This window comes from Eutrigla gurnardus (assembly GCF_963514095.1).
Source record: "Eutrigla gurnardus genome assembly, chromosome: 22".
Taxonomy (NCBI): Eukaryota; Metazoa; Chordata; class Actinopteri; order Perciformes; family Triglidae; genus Eutrigla; species Eutrigla gurnardus.
The window spans coordinates 12,752,407-12,767,701 of NC_139933.1; the positions used below are offsets into that span (position 1 = coordinate 12,752,407).

Below are 15,295 nucleotides of genomic sequence, written 5' to 3' on the forward strand. Positions count from 1 at the left end.
CGGCCACCCAGGTACACTAACACAGGTACACTAACCCAGGTACACTAATCCTGGTACACTAACGGCCAACCAGGTACACTAACACAGGTACACTAACCCCGGTACACTTACGGCCACCCAGGTACACTAACACAGGTACACTAACCCAGGTACACTAATCCCGGTACACTAACGGCCAACCAGGTACACTAACACAGGTACACTAACCCCGGTACACTTACGGCCACCCAGGTACACTAACCCTGGTAAACTAACGGCCACCCAGGTACACTAACACAGGTACACTAACCCCGGTACACTAACGGCCAACCAGGTACACTAACACAGGTACACTAACGGCCAACCAGGTACACTAACACAGGTACACTAACCCCGGTACACTAACGGCCAACCAGGTACACTAACACAGGTACACTAACCCCGGTACACTTACGGCCACCCAGGTACACTAACACAGGTACACTAACCCCGGTACACTTACGGCCACCCAGGTACACTAACACAGGTACACTAACACAGGTACACTAACCCCGGTACACTTACGGCCACCCAGGTACACTAACACAGGTACACTAACCCCGGTACACTTACGGCCACCCAGGTACACTAACCCCGGTACACTTACGGCCACCCAGGTACACTAACACAGGTACACTAACACAGGTACACCAATGGCCTCCCAGGTATACTAACACAGGTACACTAACGGCCAGCCAGGTACACTAACACAGGTACACTAACGCAAGTACACTAACACAGGTACACTAATGGCCTCCCAGGTACACTAACCCAGATATACTAAAGGCTTCCCAGGTACACTAACGGCCAGCCAGGTACACTAACACAGGTACACTAACGCAGGTACACTAACACAGGTACACTAACACAGGTACACTAATGGCCTCCCAGGTACACTAACCCAGATACACTAAAGGCCAGCCAGGTACACTAACGCAGGTACACTAACGGCCACCCAGGTACACTAATGGTCTCCCAGGTACACTAACACAGGTACACTAACACAGGTACACTAACGGCCACCCAGGTACACTAATGGCCTCCCAGGTACACTAACACAGGTACACTAACAGCCACCAACATGAGTGTGATTAATTTGTGCAGAAGAGAAATGAGACTGTAAAATAATAATAATCACCATGTTTGCAGATGATACAACTCTGTTTTAACATGTGAAACATGTCTGATAAAGACCTCCTTGTGTCCACCAGCTGGTTCCTTGATTGCCACCACAACAGACACAGATCACCTTCCAATCACAACTCGTGTGTTTCACAAAGGAGGTTTGAACATGACCCAATAGGACTCCTAAACATTCCCGAGGATGGCCCCCAATCCAAATGAGTAGAATAAATACGTGTTTGTATTAAAGACAATGTTGCTTGTCTGGTGGAGAGAGACACTTCCTACTAACAGCTGATGGTTGAATTTAAACTATGTGTTCAGCTCTGAAATACAACTACTATTCTGTTTTTTATTTCTGCTAATGTATAAATGTTTGAAGTAGATGAATAAAAGAATAGATTTGAGACGCTTGCGTCTCTTTGTTTCAGTGTCATTAACGGAGTTGAAGATGTAAAACTCAACTTATATGAAGGCAGGATATTTGTGCTCTCAGCAGAGTCCGACGCTGACATGTTCCTGTTCACTGGATGCCGCCAAAAACACAGGAGACCTTCCCATCATGCATTTCAGCAGGCATTGGGAGAAAAAGAGACGCTGTAAAATCACTCCTTCTCTTTTCAAAAGGCTGCAGCACTCACATCATCCATCCATATTCTATCTATTCATCCACCCATATATTTATCCATCTATCGATTCATTCACCCACCATCCATCCATCCATCCATCCATCCATCCATCCATCCATCCATCCATCCATCCATCGTTCATCCACCATGGCTCCCTCGGTTCCACTCCCTTCCTCATCCTCAGAGAAGAGAGAGAGGAGCGAGGGGGAGGATGAGATTAATACTCAGTGTGAGGATGACAGAGGAGGAGGGGGGGTGAAGAGAGGAGGAGGGGGAGGTGAAGAGAGGAGTGCATATGATTCCTCGTGGGAGAAGGGGGGAGGAGGGGGAGTACATGGAGAAAGGAGATTATTTTTCCTGGTTGAAGTGCAGACCTTTGTAGAGGAGCTGCTGTCAGTGTTCATTGAACCAGGTGTGCTGATAACAAAGATTGACCTGCTGCTCTGATTGGTTCAAACTCCACCTGGTCAGTTTAACTGAGACTACATTAGGAACTAGAAACCAGGCCTGAGATCAGTTTGTGCTTCATATGATTAGAAAAGGAAGGAATCAGCCAAAATAAAAGCTACACATGTGACGTGCCAGGTGTGTCCTGTGTCAGCTGATCATTGTCACCTGTTTTAAATTAAGTGCATGTGATGCTGTATCGTGGGTCACCTGACGCACATTGGATAGTACTGAACAGGTAAACAACTGGTCACAATTAGGACGGGGCACGCTGTATCATTGGACAAGACCTGCGTCAGCTCCAACACTCAGTCTGTCATGGAGTGATGATGATGACAGTATCACCACAGAAACACGTTGGTTAAGCAACAGACGGATCAGTTTTGAATTATAATGATAGACAACCAGGACGGGCAGAAGAGACAGGTTTCTATGAAACTGCATGATAACACAGTGTGTGTGTGTGTGTGTGTGTGTGTGTGTGTGTGTGTGTGTGTGTGTGTGTGTGTGTGTGTGTGTGTGTGTGTGTGTGTGTGTGTGCGTGCACGTGCTTGCGTGTTTTTACCTGTCGATGATGACGGGGTCTGATGGCGTCTCGTTCCTGTTTCCACAGCTCTTCTTATCACAGCAGCGACTGACACATACAGACACAGAGAATAATAAAAACGTATTTCCCCTCAATGCTTCATTTGTTTTACAGCAGTTAGTACTGGACCCTGTGGGACCATGTGGGACAGTCCTTGGGTCCATCAGGGCCATGTGGGACAGTCCTTGGGTCCATCAGGACCAGGTGGGACTGTCCTTGAAACCTAGGTTGGTGGGACAACAGGGATACCTGGGCCACTACACCCCAGGAGAGTCATACCTGGTTTAATAGATTAGGGGCAAGGTGTGGTCTCAGAGAAAACGTTCTTACCTGCACATAATCTCATGAGTCAGCAGAACTCGGCACATCTCTGGATTCTTATCCTGACCTTCGTAGATGATGGCCTGAAACACACACACACACACACACACACACACACACACGTATGTTCAGGTGTCCCCAACACACCTGCTAAACACAGTGTCCTTCCTGTCCAGTCAATGTGTCCTCCGTCTGTCTTCAGCAGGAGAAACAACTCAATAAGAGCCTAATTTCATTAGATGTCATCATTATAAGCCATTAGCTGAGTGAAATGAGCCGTTGGACCTGAGGACAAATTTTGATGCTGCAAATTTTCGAAGGAGACATCTGGACCCAGACATCTGGACCCTAACAGAGTCCACGTAGACAGAAAGACAGCAGACAGGTGGGCGACATGTAAAGATAGACAGTGGACAACAGACAGGTGGGAGACTTGTCAAGATATACAGATGGACAACAGACAGGTGGGAGACATGTAAAGATATACAGATGGACAACAGACCAGTGGGAGACATTTAAAGATAGTCAGATGGACAAGAGAAAGGTGGGAGACATGTGAAGACAGACAGATGGACAACTGACTGATGGGAGACATGTCTAATTAGACAGATGGACAACAGACAGGTGGGAGACATTTAGAGATAGACAGATGGACAAGAGACCGGTGGGAGACATGTAAAGACGGACAGATGGACAAGAGACCGGTGGGAGACATGGAAAGTTAGACAGATGGACCACAAGACAGGTGGGCAACAGAGAGACAGGTATGTAGACAGACAGAAAGGCTTCAGGTTTTTTTATTACATTATTATTGTCGTTGATCATCATTTGATCGTTTGCCGTTCAGACTGTTTCATCTCTAAAATCAGAATCAATAATCATTGATCATTCTTACCTGTTTGGTCATTGAATCGACAAGTCGGATGTAGAGATCCTGCTCCGTCCTCACCCCTGAACACAAACGCATTATAGTTATTATTATTGCTATTATTTAGATTTGTTTAGATTAAAGGTGATAAAAGTCTGATTTGACGTGGTAACACAATGACAGCAGTATGTGGTGCTGTGTAGTTAAACAAGCGTACCCACCGTTACTGTAGAGCAGCTGTAGTTTGTAATGAATCCCATTGTTGGTTTTTTCTCCACTCGGCTCCTGAACACAACATGTAAGAATATAAAAAATATAAAATAGACAAAATATAAAATATGGATTATTGCAATTTCAGATATTGCCAAACAATATGCCTTTAAATAAAACAATAATACATTTCATTTTATTCTGGTCGGCTCCTGTCAGATCATATATTTGAGGATTTATCAAATCAATGAGTTAATTCGAGAGAACAACTGTAGTCAGAGAACATTCTCTAATAAACTACATTTCCCTATCGTGGATTATTCCTCACGTATTATATTCTTTCCCATTAATAATAATGGGTAGGTGCCTGATGCATGTGTAACTGATACTCTCCTTATCCAATGCCCGTCACATAAGGATTTAATTTCTACCATTTGCAACAAGTAAATGGGTACAAGGCAGGTTTAAAGCACGCCCCCCTCGACAAAATCAATACTGCTTGGGAACAGGATTTAAACCTTCCACTGTCTGACAGTGTGTGGGACTCAATCTTCAAGCTGGTCAATTCAACATCTATCTGCGAGCTGTCCCGAACGATTAATCTAGCGATTATTATTTTCAGTTATCGATTATTTCACATTACTTCATCAATGTAAATATTCATGTTAACATTTCGATATTCTTTAAACATTTCTTTAACATGGCACTTGGCACAAACTAATGAGACCAACAACTGCTTAGTGTAATGTCATGCCTGTTATGCCTCAAGTAAAACAGGTACATATTACCTGGGATAAAAAAATAAATAAAATAAATTTTCTGAAAGTACTAACAGAGAAACTAAACTTCAGATCACACAGTTTCAGTTAGCAGCTACAAAGGTGCTGAGAGCAGAACACAGAGATTTTAAAAACGTCTTTGCTGCTCAGACGTGATGAGTCTCTCAGAGGGGAGAAGGGGGGCTGTCCCGGGCTGCAGCCCCCCGGCCGCTGTCACTCAGCCCCGCCGGAGCTGCTGCTGACAGACGGGCAGAGACGGTTACGGAATGGAGTCGGTGTCGATTTACTGATAGCTTGTTAGCGCGTTGCTAACGTCTGGTGACGATTGGCTGTTAAAAATATAAAAAAAATAAAAAAAACTAAGGCCAGCAGCAGGCCAGGCCAGCGGGAAACTTCCCAGAGCTCCTGATGGCCAGTCCGGGCCAGATTACCGCCAACACTGGACTGGAGTGTGGGACAACGCGTCGACGCAAATTATTCGTGTCGACATATTTATATAGTGGCTTACGTCGACTACGCCAACGAATCGTCCCAGCCCTACACAGGGCCCATGTGTCCAAAGTCAAATGCATGCAGAAGTGGTACTACCGGAGAGATGGATGCGCTTCTGACTGCAGTCAAACGTCACACGTTATCCTTTGCCTCTCTTATGGCCAGACGGGCACTGTTACTTAAATGGGTGGATGCTGCTGTGCCCACCTACGCTCAGTGGGTGAGGGACATTATGTCCTGTCTTAGCCTCGAAAAGATCCGCTACTCAGGGATTCCACCAAAAAGTTTCAACACATGAGGGGACCTTTCCTAAAATACTTCCAGAACCGTCAGCAGAGCTAGAGACTTATGCAGCAATCTCCTTTATGCTGCTGACCTTCCCTCTGATCTCAGCCAGCAACACTCTCTGTGTAATTTTACCAATTTTCTGACCAACTCTTTCTTTTTCTTTATTTTTTCTTTTGCTTTTCTTTGACTGTGTATTTATTATCTAACTCATCTCTCCTTCCAAATCATAAAACAGGACTTCCAGCATATTGCTGAACTGTTCCAGGGATGAAGCTCCATGTAATACCGGCTTGAAGATGGAGTGGGTATATGGGTGAAATGCATGTGTATGTGTATTTGTATGGATGTGTGTTCAATTGCTTTTTGTGTATCAAGCTATTTGTATGTATTTCACACATCTGTCAAAACTCAATAACAATATTTGTGAGTTTAATAATAACGGGTCCTACTAACCTGTAACCTACTAACCCTTTTCTCAAGTGACAGAAATTTAACGTGACAATTTTCACGTTAAAATCACTGATCTCGGCATTCACTTTAAAATCATCGACCTCTCTGTTCACGTTAAAAACCACACAACTTTGGTTGTGACTGATAATATTTGATTGATAATAACTGTAGATAATAATAACTGAAGATAATAATAATAATATTGATAATAAATCAACATCCTGGCAATTAACTATTAAACATGTTGAGAACCAAAAAGTTACTTAAGTACATGTCGTTATTACCCATCTCTGCCTTGATAGAGACTGCGGGATGCGTTTGGGTGGTGGCGGCTGTGGGGTGCGTTTGGGTGGTGGAGGCTGTGGGGTGCGTTTGGGTGGTGGAGGCTGTGGGGTGCGTTTGGGTGGTGGAGGCTGTGGGGTGCGTTTGGGTGGTGGAGGCTGTGGGGTGCGTTACCTTCTCTTTCTCGACAAAGTCCACGTAGGCCGTGCGTTCGATCTCCACCGGTTGACCCTGACGGTCGTACAACGCCAGCACGAAGTGGAAGAAGTTGGACTTCCTCAAGTTGGACGGAGGCTGCTTCTCAAAGTGAGCACGGGCTAACCCCACCCCACTGGGGACAGACAGAGACAGAGACATCAGCTAACCCCACCCCACTGAGGGACAGAGACATTAGCTAACCCCACCCCACTGAGGGACAGACAGAGACAGAGACCTCAGCTAACCCCACCCCACTGAGGGACAGAGACATCAGCTAACCCCACCCCACTGAGGGACAGAGACATAAGCTAACCCCACCCCACTGAGGGACAGACAGAGACATCAGCCAACTCCACCCCATTGAGGGACAGAAACATTAGCTAACCCCACCCCACTGAGGGACAGACAGAGACATCAGCCAACTCCACCCCACTGAGGGACAGAGACATTAGCTAACCCCACCCCACTGAGGGACAGACAGAGACAGAGACATCAGCTAACCCCACCCCACTGAGGGACAGACAGAGACATCAGCTAACCCCACCCTAATGAGGGACAGAGACATTAGCTAACCCCACCCCACTGAGGGACAGACAAAGACATCAGCTAACCCCACCCTAATGAGGGACAGAGACATTAGCTAACCCCACCCCACTAAGGGACAGACAAAGACAGAGACATCAGCCAACTCCACCCCACTGAGGGACAGACAAAGACACCAGATAATTAATAAATTGAAACTTTAGATTGAATTAATGAAATTAATTAAAACAGTAAATGAAATAATCTCTTAATTCATATTAAAATCATTGATCTCAACGTAAATGTTAAAATCATTGATCTCTTTGTTCACTTTAAAATCATCGATCTCGTAGTTCACGTTAAAATAATCGATCTATATGTTAACTTTCACATCACCAATCTCTTTGCTCACATTAAAATCACCAATCTCTTTGTTCGCGAGTAAATCATCGAACTCTGCGTTCGCGCTAAAATCATCGATCTCTGCATTTACGTTAAAATAATTGATCTCTGTTAACTTTCAAATCACCGATCTCTTTGTTCACGTTAAAATCAGCGATCTCTGCATTCACGCTAAAATCACCAATCTCTTTGTTCACATTAAAATCACTGATCTCTTTGTTCGCAGTTCAATCATCGGACTCTGCGTTCACGTTAAAATCATTGATATCTTTGTTCACATTAAAATCCTTGATCTCTGCATTCACATTAAAATCATTGATGTCTGCATTCACGTCAAAATCATCGATCTCTACATTAACGTTAAAATCATCGATCTCTACATTAACGTTAAAATCATCGATCTCTGCGTCCACGTTAAAATCATTGATCTCTTTGTTCACGTTAAAATCATGCAACTCTGATTATGACTGAACTCGAAGTATAATTATTTTACATAAAAGGATGTTTGTGTTTCGATGATTCCAGCTCACGGCTTTTGATCAAACTTGGTCACATGATAATTGTTAATGATGAAGATAATCATTGATTGACGACAATAACCTCAAGATAATAATTTATTGATGATAATAATTGACTGATAAAAAAACTGAAAATAATAGATTGATAATAATAATTTATAGATACAATATATATAACTGAAGATAATCATTAATATAACTGATGATAATAATTTAATGATAATAACTGAAGATAATTTATTTATGATCATATTTGATTGGTAATAACTGAACATAATATTTGATTGATAATAACAACTGAAGATAATAATTGATTGATGATAATAACTGATGATAAAAACAACTGAAGATAATAATGAATTGATAATATTAACTGAAGATAAAAAATGAATTGATAATAACTGAAGATAATAACTGATGATAATAACTGAAGATAATGATTGATTGATGATAATAAATGATGGTAATAACAACTGATGATAATAATAACTGAAGATAATAATAACTGATGATAACAATAACTGAAAGTAATAATTTATTGATGATAATAATTTATTGATAATAACTGAGTATTAACGAGTTTCAGGCTCGTTCAAACTTGTTCACATTCATTTCCATCAGAAAGTCAAACTGCAGCTTTGAGCCGACGGCAGAAAATCTGCGGAAAAAAAGAAGGATTTCTGACACTATTGATCATTTTAATAATGTTACAAATATTCAATATTTAGGAACAATTGTTTTATCTTATGGTAATCATTTAAAGAACTTTGAATTGAACATCTTTTCTTTATTAGAATTATAATGCTAAAATAATTTTACTAATAATAATAATGAGTTCAGTGTTAATAATCTGTCTGATATGAAAATAGATTAATTCAATTACTATAATTATTGTATAATTATTGTCATGATTTAAATTTTCAGTAAATATTTATTCATATCGAGACACACACACACACACACACACATCTGTAAACTATGCTAAACTGTAAACTTAATTCATGGTATAAACATGGATATTTCATTGATGCGATTGAGATTTTGAAGTGAACCCTGCAGATTTGACCTTCACTCATCAAGCATGTCATCTTATTGAACTCTAATAATAACTCAAAAATAATTCCTTTTTTATCTAGAAATGTTTCAGCAGCACAAACTAAAGGAGTATTATCATTACTCCTTTCTTGCTCAATAAATTCATCCACTTTTTTCTTTCATTCATTTTAATTTACACAATTTTTATTTTAGACTTTCAGCTACATGATAATCCTAAATATAAAAAAGGAGAAATATGATTCTGATAAAAGTGAAATCCTTCTCAGGAATATTAATTACAGAGTTTTTAAATCAGACTTTATCTTTTAATAAATGTTCCCAACAGAAAAAAAATAAAACATGTCACATCATGTTTTAGTTATTATATACTGATTGGCTTGAATTAAAAATAAAATGAGTCCGAAATTTATTTTAGAAAACATTTTTATCATAAAATGTTTGAATTTCAAGAAACATCTAAATATTATTTCTGGATAATGTGAAAGATGTCTTTTTTTCTTTTCACCTAAACTGAGCAGCAGATATGAATCTAAATGTCCCTGCTTAGCCACTGTCTGTCCACTGGGACTACAGCTCCCACAATCCCTCTGGGGCGGCCGTGAGCGGCGGCGGCCCCAATAAGTGGCAGCAGTCCCGTGAGCGGCGGCGGTGGTTTACCTCTGAGCGGCCGTGTTGGCGTCCACCACGCCGGCTGAGTGCATCCAGGAGCGGACGGCCAACGGCTCCTCCTTCATGCCGGCCGTGGCCCCGCGGGGAAGGTTGTCCTGGATCCCGAACATCTCCGGGGCCCCACACTGCGACCGCCGCAACCAAGGCGACGACAAACAGGAAGCAGAAGTCTGGTCCAACAGGAAAAAAGCTCTACAGGACCAACGGCGAGCCAAAGTCCAAAAGCAGCCTGCGGGCTGACTTTTACTCAGCTGCACAACTTTTCCTCTTTTCTCTTCAACTTCCTGAAAAACACCTTTTACAAACGATCGGCGGTCATATTGAACTCGCAAAGGAAAACATGTGGAAGGAGAGAAGAAGAAGAGGAAAACCCTCACAGGACGAAGAGTCGAGTCCGGATGGCGAATCAAGTCTGTTTCCTTTTCCCCAAAGAGGAGCAGAGAGAAGGAGGGATGAGGAGGAGAAACTCGCAGCCCTGCGGCCCCACAGGACTGGAGCCAGAACCCCAAAACCCCCACGGGTCTTCCTCCAAGCGGCTGACGACATCACAGCTGGGGGCGGGGCCACACCATATAAGGACAGCAGAGGTGAGACGGTGGGGGTGTGTGTGTATGAGAGGAGAGAAGGGAGGAGAGATGGAGGGGAGGAGAGGAGGAGAGGATGAAGGAGAGGATGGAGGAGGTTTCTCTCTCTCTCTCTCCCTCTCCCTCTCCCTCTCCCTCTCCCTCTCTCTCTCTCTCTCTCTCTCTCTCTCTCTCCAGTTTCTGGTTTCTTCCCTCTCAAACATTTAAAGGAATGGCACTTTTCATGCTGGTGGGAATCTGGTGAGGGATTCTCTGATGCAGTAATTTCCTGGTCCCTCTCATTGGCTGCTGAACCTGCATGAAAACATGATTGACTCAGAATTAACATTCCTCCTTCACTCCACTGTGAAATATAAAACAACAACAATAATAATACTAATAATAATAAGACACCAACAATAATAATACATGTTTTTATGAAGTTGAAAATACACAAACTCACGGTGACTGACAGGAAGTGAGGCAGGTTTTGAGTAACACGCTCCTGTGTTCTGGGAGTGAAGGCCTCTGAGGCTCGAAGGGGAGGACCGAGTCTGGGCGAGAGAAACCAGGAGAGGAGGGGACGAACAGAGAGAGAGGAGGAGGAGGTGGAGGGAGGAGAGGAGAGGAGAGGAGAGGAGGAGGAGGAGGAGAATGAAAGAAAGAGAGAAAGAAAGAAAGAAAGAAAGAAAGAAAGAAAGAAAGAAAGAAAGAAAGAAACGAGACAAAAGAAGAGGAGGATTCATTTTGTTTTCAGCAACAAAATTCATTCTGAGGAGAAAAAGAAAAATAGAAAGAAGAAAAGAGGAGGAGGAGGAGTGGGAGGAGGAGCGGGAGGAGGAGGAGGAGGAGGAGCATCTCTCGGTGAGTGAACATCCTCCAGACTTTTAATTCTCCTCATTTTCATCTAAAAAATGAGAAAAAAATTTACTTTAAAAGCTGCAACAGAAAGTGACAAAAATATCTGATCAATAATAATTATAATAATACAAATAATAATAAAATTAATCATTATTATAATAATAAAAATAACAATAATCAGACATTCTGCTGCTGAGTTTAGTCTGTAAGAAATAAACTGATGATTCAATTTAAATTTGGAGAATAGAGGAAAGACGGCTGATGTGAAGCGCTGGAGGGGAGGAGGAGGGGGAGCAGGGGAGGAGGAGGGAGGGGAAGGAGGAGGGGGAGGGGAGGAGAGGAGAGGGAGGGGAGGAGACGGCAATCTGGTTTCCAAATGAGGCTTCGCTCTTTTGGGATAAATCCCAGGTTAGGAGGGGGAGGGGGGAGGAGGGGGGAAGAGGGGGGAGGAGGGGGGAGGACGGGGGAGACGGCGATCCTCTCCTCCCCATTAACATTTCTCCATTCAGTAAAAAAAAAAACGCTGCCTTTATTTTGTCATTTGGACCTAAAATATCAATGATCCAACTTTTATTTGTATTTAGGGTCACATTTCCTGTTCTGAAAGCTCGTATCTCCAAATCGTGTGTTTCTATTTTCTTTGTGTTTATTCTCTTTTTATTTGGTTCTTTTCTGATATTATATAAAACATGGAAAGTGGTTCTCATGAATGATCTATATTTGTGGTTCAGTATGAAAGCTCGTATGAATCATTCCTTTGATCTCATTTACATGAAAACAAAGTGAGTTACGTGGAAACTCATCCGTCAACACATTCCCGTTTATCGGATTTTGTCGTTCTCCTCCGAGGCTGGACACGGCCGCTGGCTCGCCGCGGTGCTTAAATGAAACCAGAGAAGAAGAGAAATATTAGAATTCACCTTGAAACATTTAATCTGATGAATATTTATGTTTATGGGTTTTTTTCATCATTTTAAAGTTAAAATTAGAAAATAAATAAAGTCTTCCAAATGTTGAACTTTTAATTTATTAATTGAATGTTTAGTTTATTAAACCTGTAGATATTAATATGAAAATATTTTAATTAAAAACAAATGAAGAAATAAATAAAGTCATTTTTAATAGAATTGTTTGTGATTTGATTTACAGACGAGTGTGTGTGCGTGTGTTTGTGTGTGTTTGTGAGTGTGTGTGTCTCTGTGTGCGTGCGTGTGTGTGTGTGTGTGTGTGTGTGTGTGTGTAGTGTTCCGTGCACACACACACATTTGCATTTAAATAGCGACATCAACCGGCGGGTTTCCCAGATGTCACACACACACACACACACACACACACACACACACACACACACACACACACACTCAACGTCACGCAACAACCAACCAGGCTGTCTCCAGAGGAGGCAACGGCCAACCAGACCGGAGGCAATGACCAACCAGACCATCTCCAGAGGAGGCAACGACCAACCGGACCGTCTCCACAGGAGTCAACGACCAACCATAGCAGAGGCAACAAACAACCAGACCTGAGGCAACAACCAACCGGACCGTCTCCGGAGGCAGCAACGACCAACGAGAACAGAGGCAACCACCAACCGGACCGGAGGCAAAAAAAACCAGACCAGAGGCAACGACCAACCAGACCATCTCCAGAGGAGGCAACGACCAACCAGACCAGAGGCAATGACCAACCGGACTGTCTCCAGAGGAGACAACGGCCAACCAGACAAGCGGCAACAGACAACCAGACCATCTCCAGAGGAGGCAACCACCAACTAGACCGTCTCCAGAGGAGGCAACGCCCAACTAGACCATCTCCAGAGGGGGCAACGACAAACCAGACTGTCTCCAGAGGGGGCAATGAAAAACCAGACCGCCTCCAGAGACCAACCAGACCGGAGGTGACCACCAACCAGACCGGAGGTGACGACCAACCAAACCAGAGGCAACGACCAACCAGACCAGAGGCAACGACCAACCAGACGTCTCCATAGGGGGCAATGCAAACCAGACCAGAGGCAACGACCAACCAGACCGTCTCCAGAGGGGGCAATGCAAACCAGACCAGAGGCAAAGACCAACCAGACCGGAGGCTACGTCCAACCAGACCGGAGGCAACGACCAACCGGACTATCCACAGAGGAGACAACAACCAACAAGACCAGGGGCAACGACCAACCGGACTGTCTCAAGAGGAGTCAACGACCAACAAGACCGTCTCCAGAGGAGACAACAACCACCAGACCTTCTCCAGAGGAGGCAACGACCATTCGGACCGGAGGCAAGAACCAACCATACCGGAGGCAACAACTAACGACCAAGCAGACAAGAGACAACGACCAACTAAGATCAGATAAGATCAATAAAACATTTTAATTTAGTTATTTGAAAACAAATTTTATGTATCATATATATGTAGGGCTCTACTGAGACTCTACTGCAGGATGTCATGGATTCATGTTGTGTGTGTGTGTGTGTGTGTGTGTGTGTGTGTGTGTGTGTGTGTGTGTGTGTGTGTGTGTGTGTGTGTGTGTGTGTTGCAGAGGGATTTCCAGTCGTCCCAGTTCAGGGAATTCCCTTCATCCCAGCAGAGAGGCAGGCAAGCGAGGAGAGAGCGACACCAAGAGGAAAGAGAGAGTCAGCTGATGTGAAAATCAATCATCTATTAATACTTAACACTAATTGCTAATCACTGTGTTGGTAAATAAATAAGTAATCACTTAATAAATCAGTAAATGGATCGTTAGTGATTATTCAGACGATCTGAAGCTGTCTGAGACAAAAAACGACCCGGAATAGGAATGAAAGAGAAAAAGTAGTTTCTATTATTCTGTTTCTTAGTAAATCATAATGAGCTGCTGGGTCATTTACAGCCTTCAGATAGAATGTTCTACAGGACAGTGACCGCATCACACAGGATGACAGGACAGTGAACGCATCACACATAGCTACAGGACAGTGAATGCATCACACAGGGTGACAGGACAGTGAACGCATCACACAGCCTACAGGACAGTGAACGCATCACAGGACTTGACATGACAGTGAACGCATTACAGGACTTGACATGACAGTGAACGCATCACAGGACTTGACATGACAGTGAACGCATCACATGGAGCGACATGGCAGTGAACGAATCACAGAGCGGCAGGTTGGTGAAGGCATCACACAGGGCCACAGGACAGTGAACACGTCACAGGGAGAATCATGACAGTGAACACATCACAGGGAGATACATGACAGTGAACGCATCACAGGAAGAGAAATGACAGTGAACGCACCACAGGGGGTGACAAGACAGTGAACGCACCACAGGGGGCGACAAGACAGTGAAAGCATCACGGGAAGCGACAGGAAAGTGAACGGATCAAACAGCTCCACATGAGTGAACGCAACACACAGAGCGACAAAACAGTGAACGCATCACACAGGGCAACAGGACAGTGAACACATCACACAGGGCGTCATGACAGTGAACTCATCACACAGACTGACAGGAGATTGAATGCATCTTACAGGGTGGTAGGACAGTAGCCGCATCACACAGGGCCACAGGACAGTGAACGCGTTACAGGGACGACATGACAGTGAAGGCATCACACAGAGGGGCAGGACATTGAACGCATCACAGGGGGCTACATGACAGTGAACGCATCACAGGGGGGCAGCATAGTAGAATCAGTCGGTTCTGGTCCACAGTAGACCAAAGCAGTAGAATCAGATTGCTATTTTGTAGGCAGGTAAGTTAGCTACAAGCCTTCATGCTAACCAGCGGTTCTAGCATCAAGCTAACACTTGACTTTACTACTTTACGCAGCTACGAGAAAAAAACGCGTCATTTGACACTGCAACAACGTGACACAGCAAACAAGACTTCAGGTGGTTGAGCTGAACCAGGACCCGGACAAGTACGGGGCACACTGGAAGCTCAGCGTGATGTTAATTACGCCAGAACCATTCGAGACAACTCACCTGGAGAGAAGACGAGGTCTGGTGATGTAAGGGGGCGGAG

The 15,295-nt window shown here is 43.7% G+C and overlaps 2 protein-coding genes across 7 annotated transcripts in view; both read right to left on the reverse strand.

Annotated features, from left to right (window-relative positions):
* ebf3a (EBF transcription factor 3a) overlaps positions 1-11,088 on the reverse strand; it is a 37,670-nt gene extending 26,582 nt beyond the window's left edge. For 4 of the 5 annotated variants that reach the window (XM_084040113.1, XM_084040111.1, XM_084040112.1 and 1 more), the window contains exons 1-6: positions 9,846-10,610; positions 6,667-6,823; positions 4,213-4,276; positions 4,019-4,074; positions 3,133-3,206; positions 2,782-2,850 (exon numbers count right to left, since the gene is read on the reverse strand). In XM_084040113.1, coding sequence (XP_083896239.1) covers positions 2,782-2,850; positions 3,133-3,206; positions 4,019-4,074; positions 4,213-4,276; positions 6,667-6,823; positions 9,846-9,967 — 542 coding nt within the window. In that variant the 5' untranslated portion in view covers positions 9,968-10,610. Of the gene's footprint in view, positions 1-2,781; positions 2,851-3,132; positions 3,207-4,018; positions 4,075-4,212; positions 4,277-6,666; positions 6,824-9,845; positions 10,611-10,659; positions 10,730-10,875 lie in introns of those variants that run through there. The other variant, XM_084040110.1, reaches the window with a different exon arrangement.
* The window catches only part of LOC311032831 (protein phosphatase 1 regulatory subunit 3C-B-like), a 90,089-nt gene that overhangs the window by 44,824 nt on the left and 29,970 nt on the right, over positions 1-15,295 (reverse strand). The gene's annotated exons all lie outside the window — the stretch shown is intronic.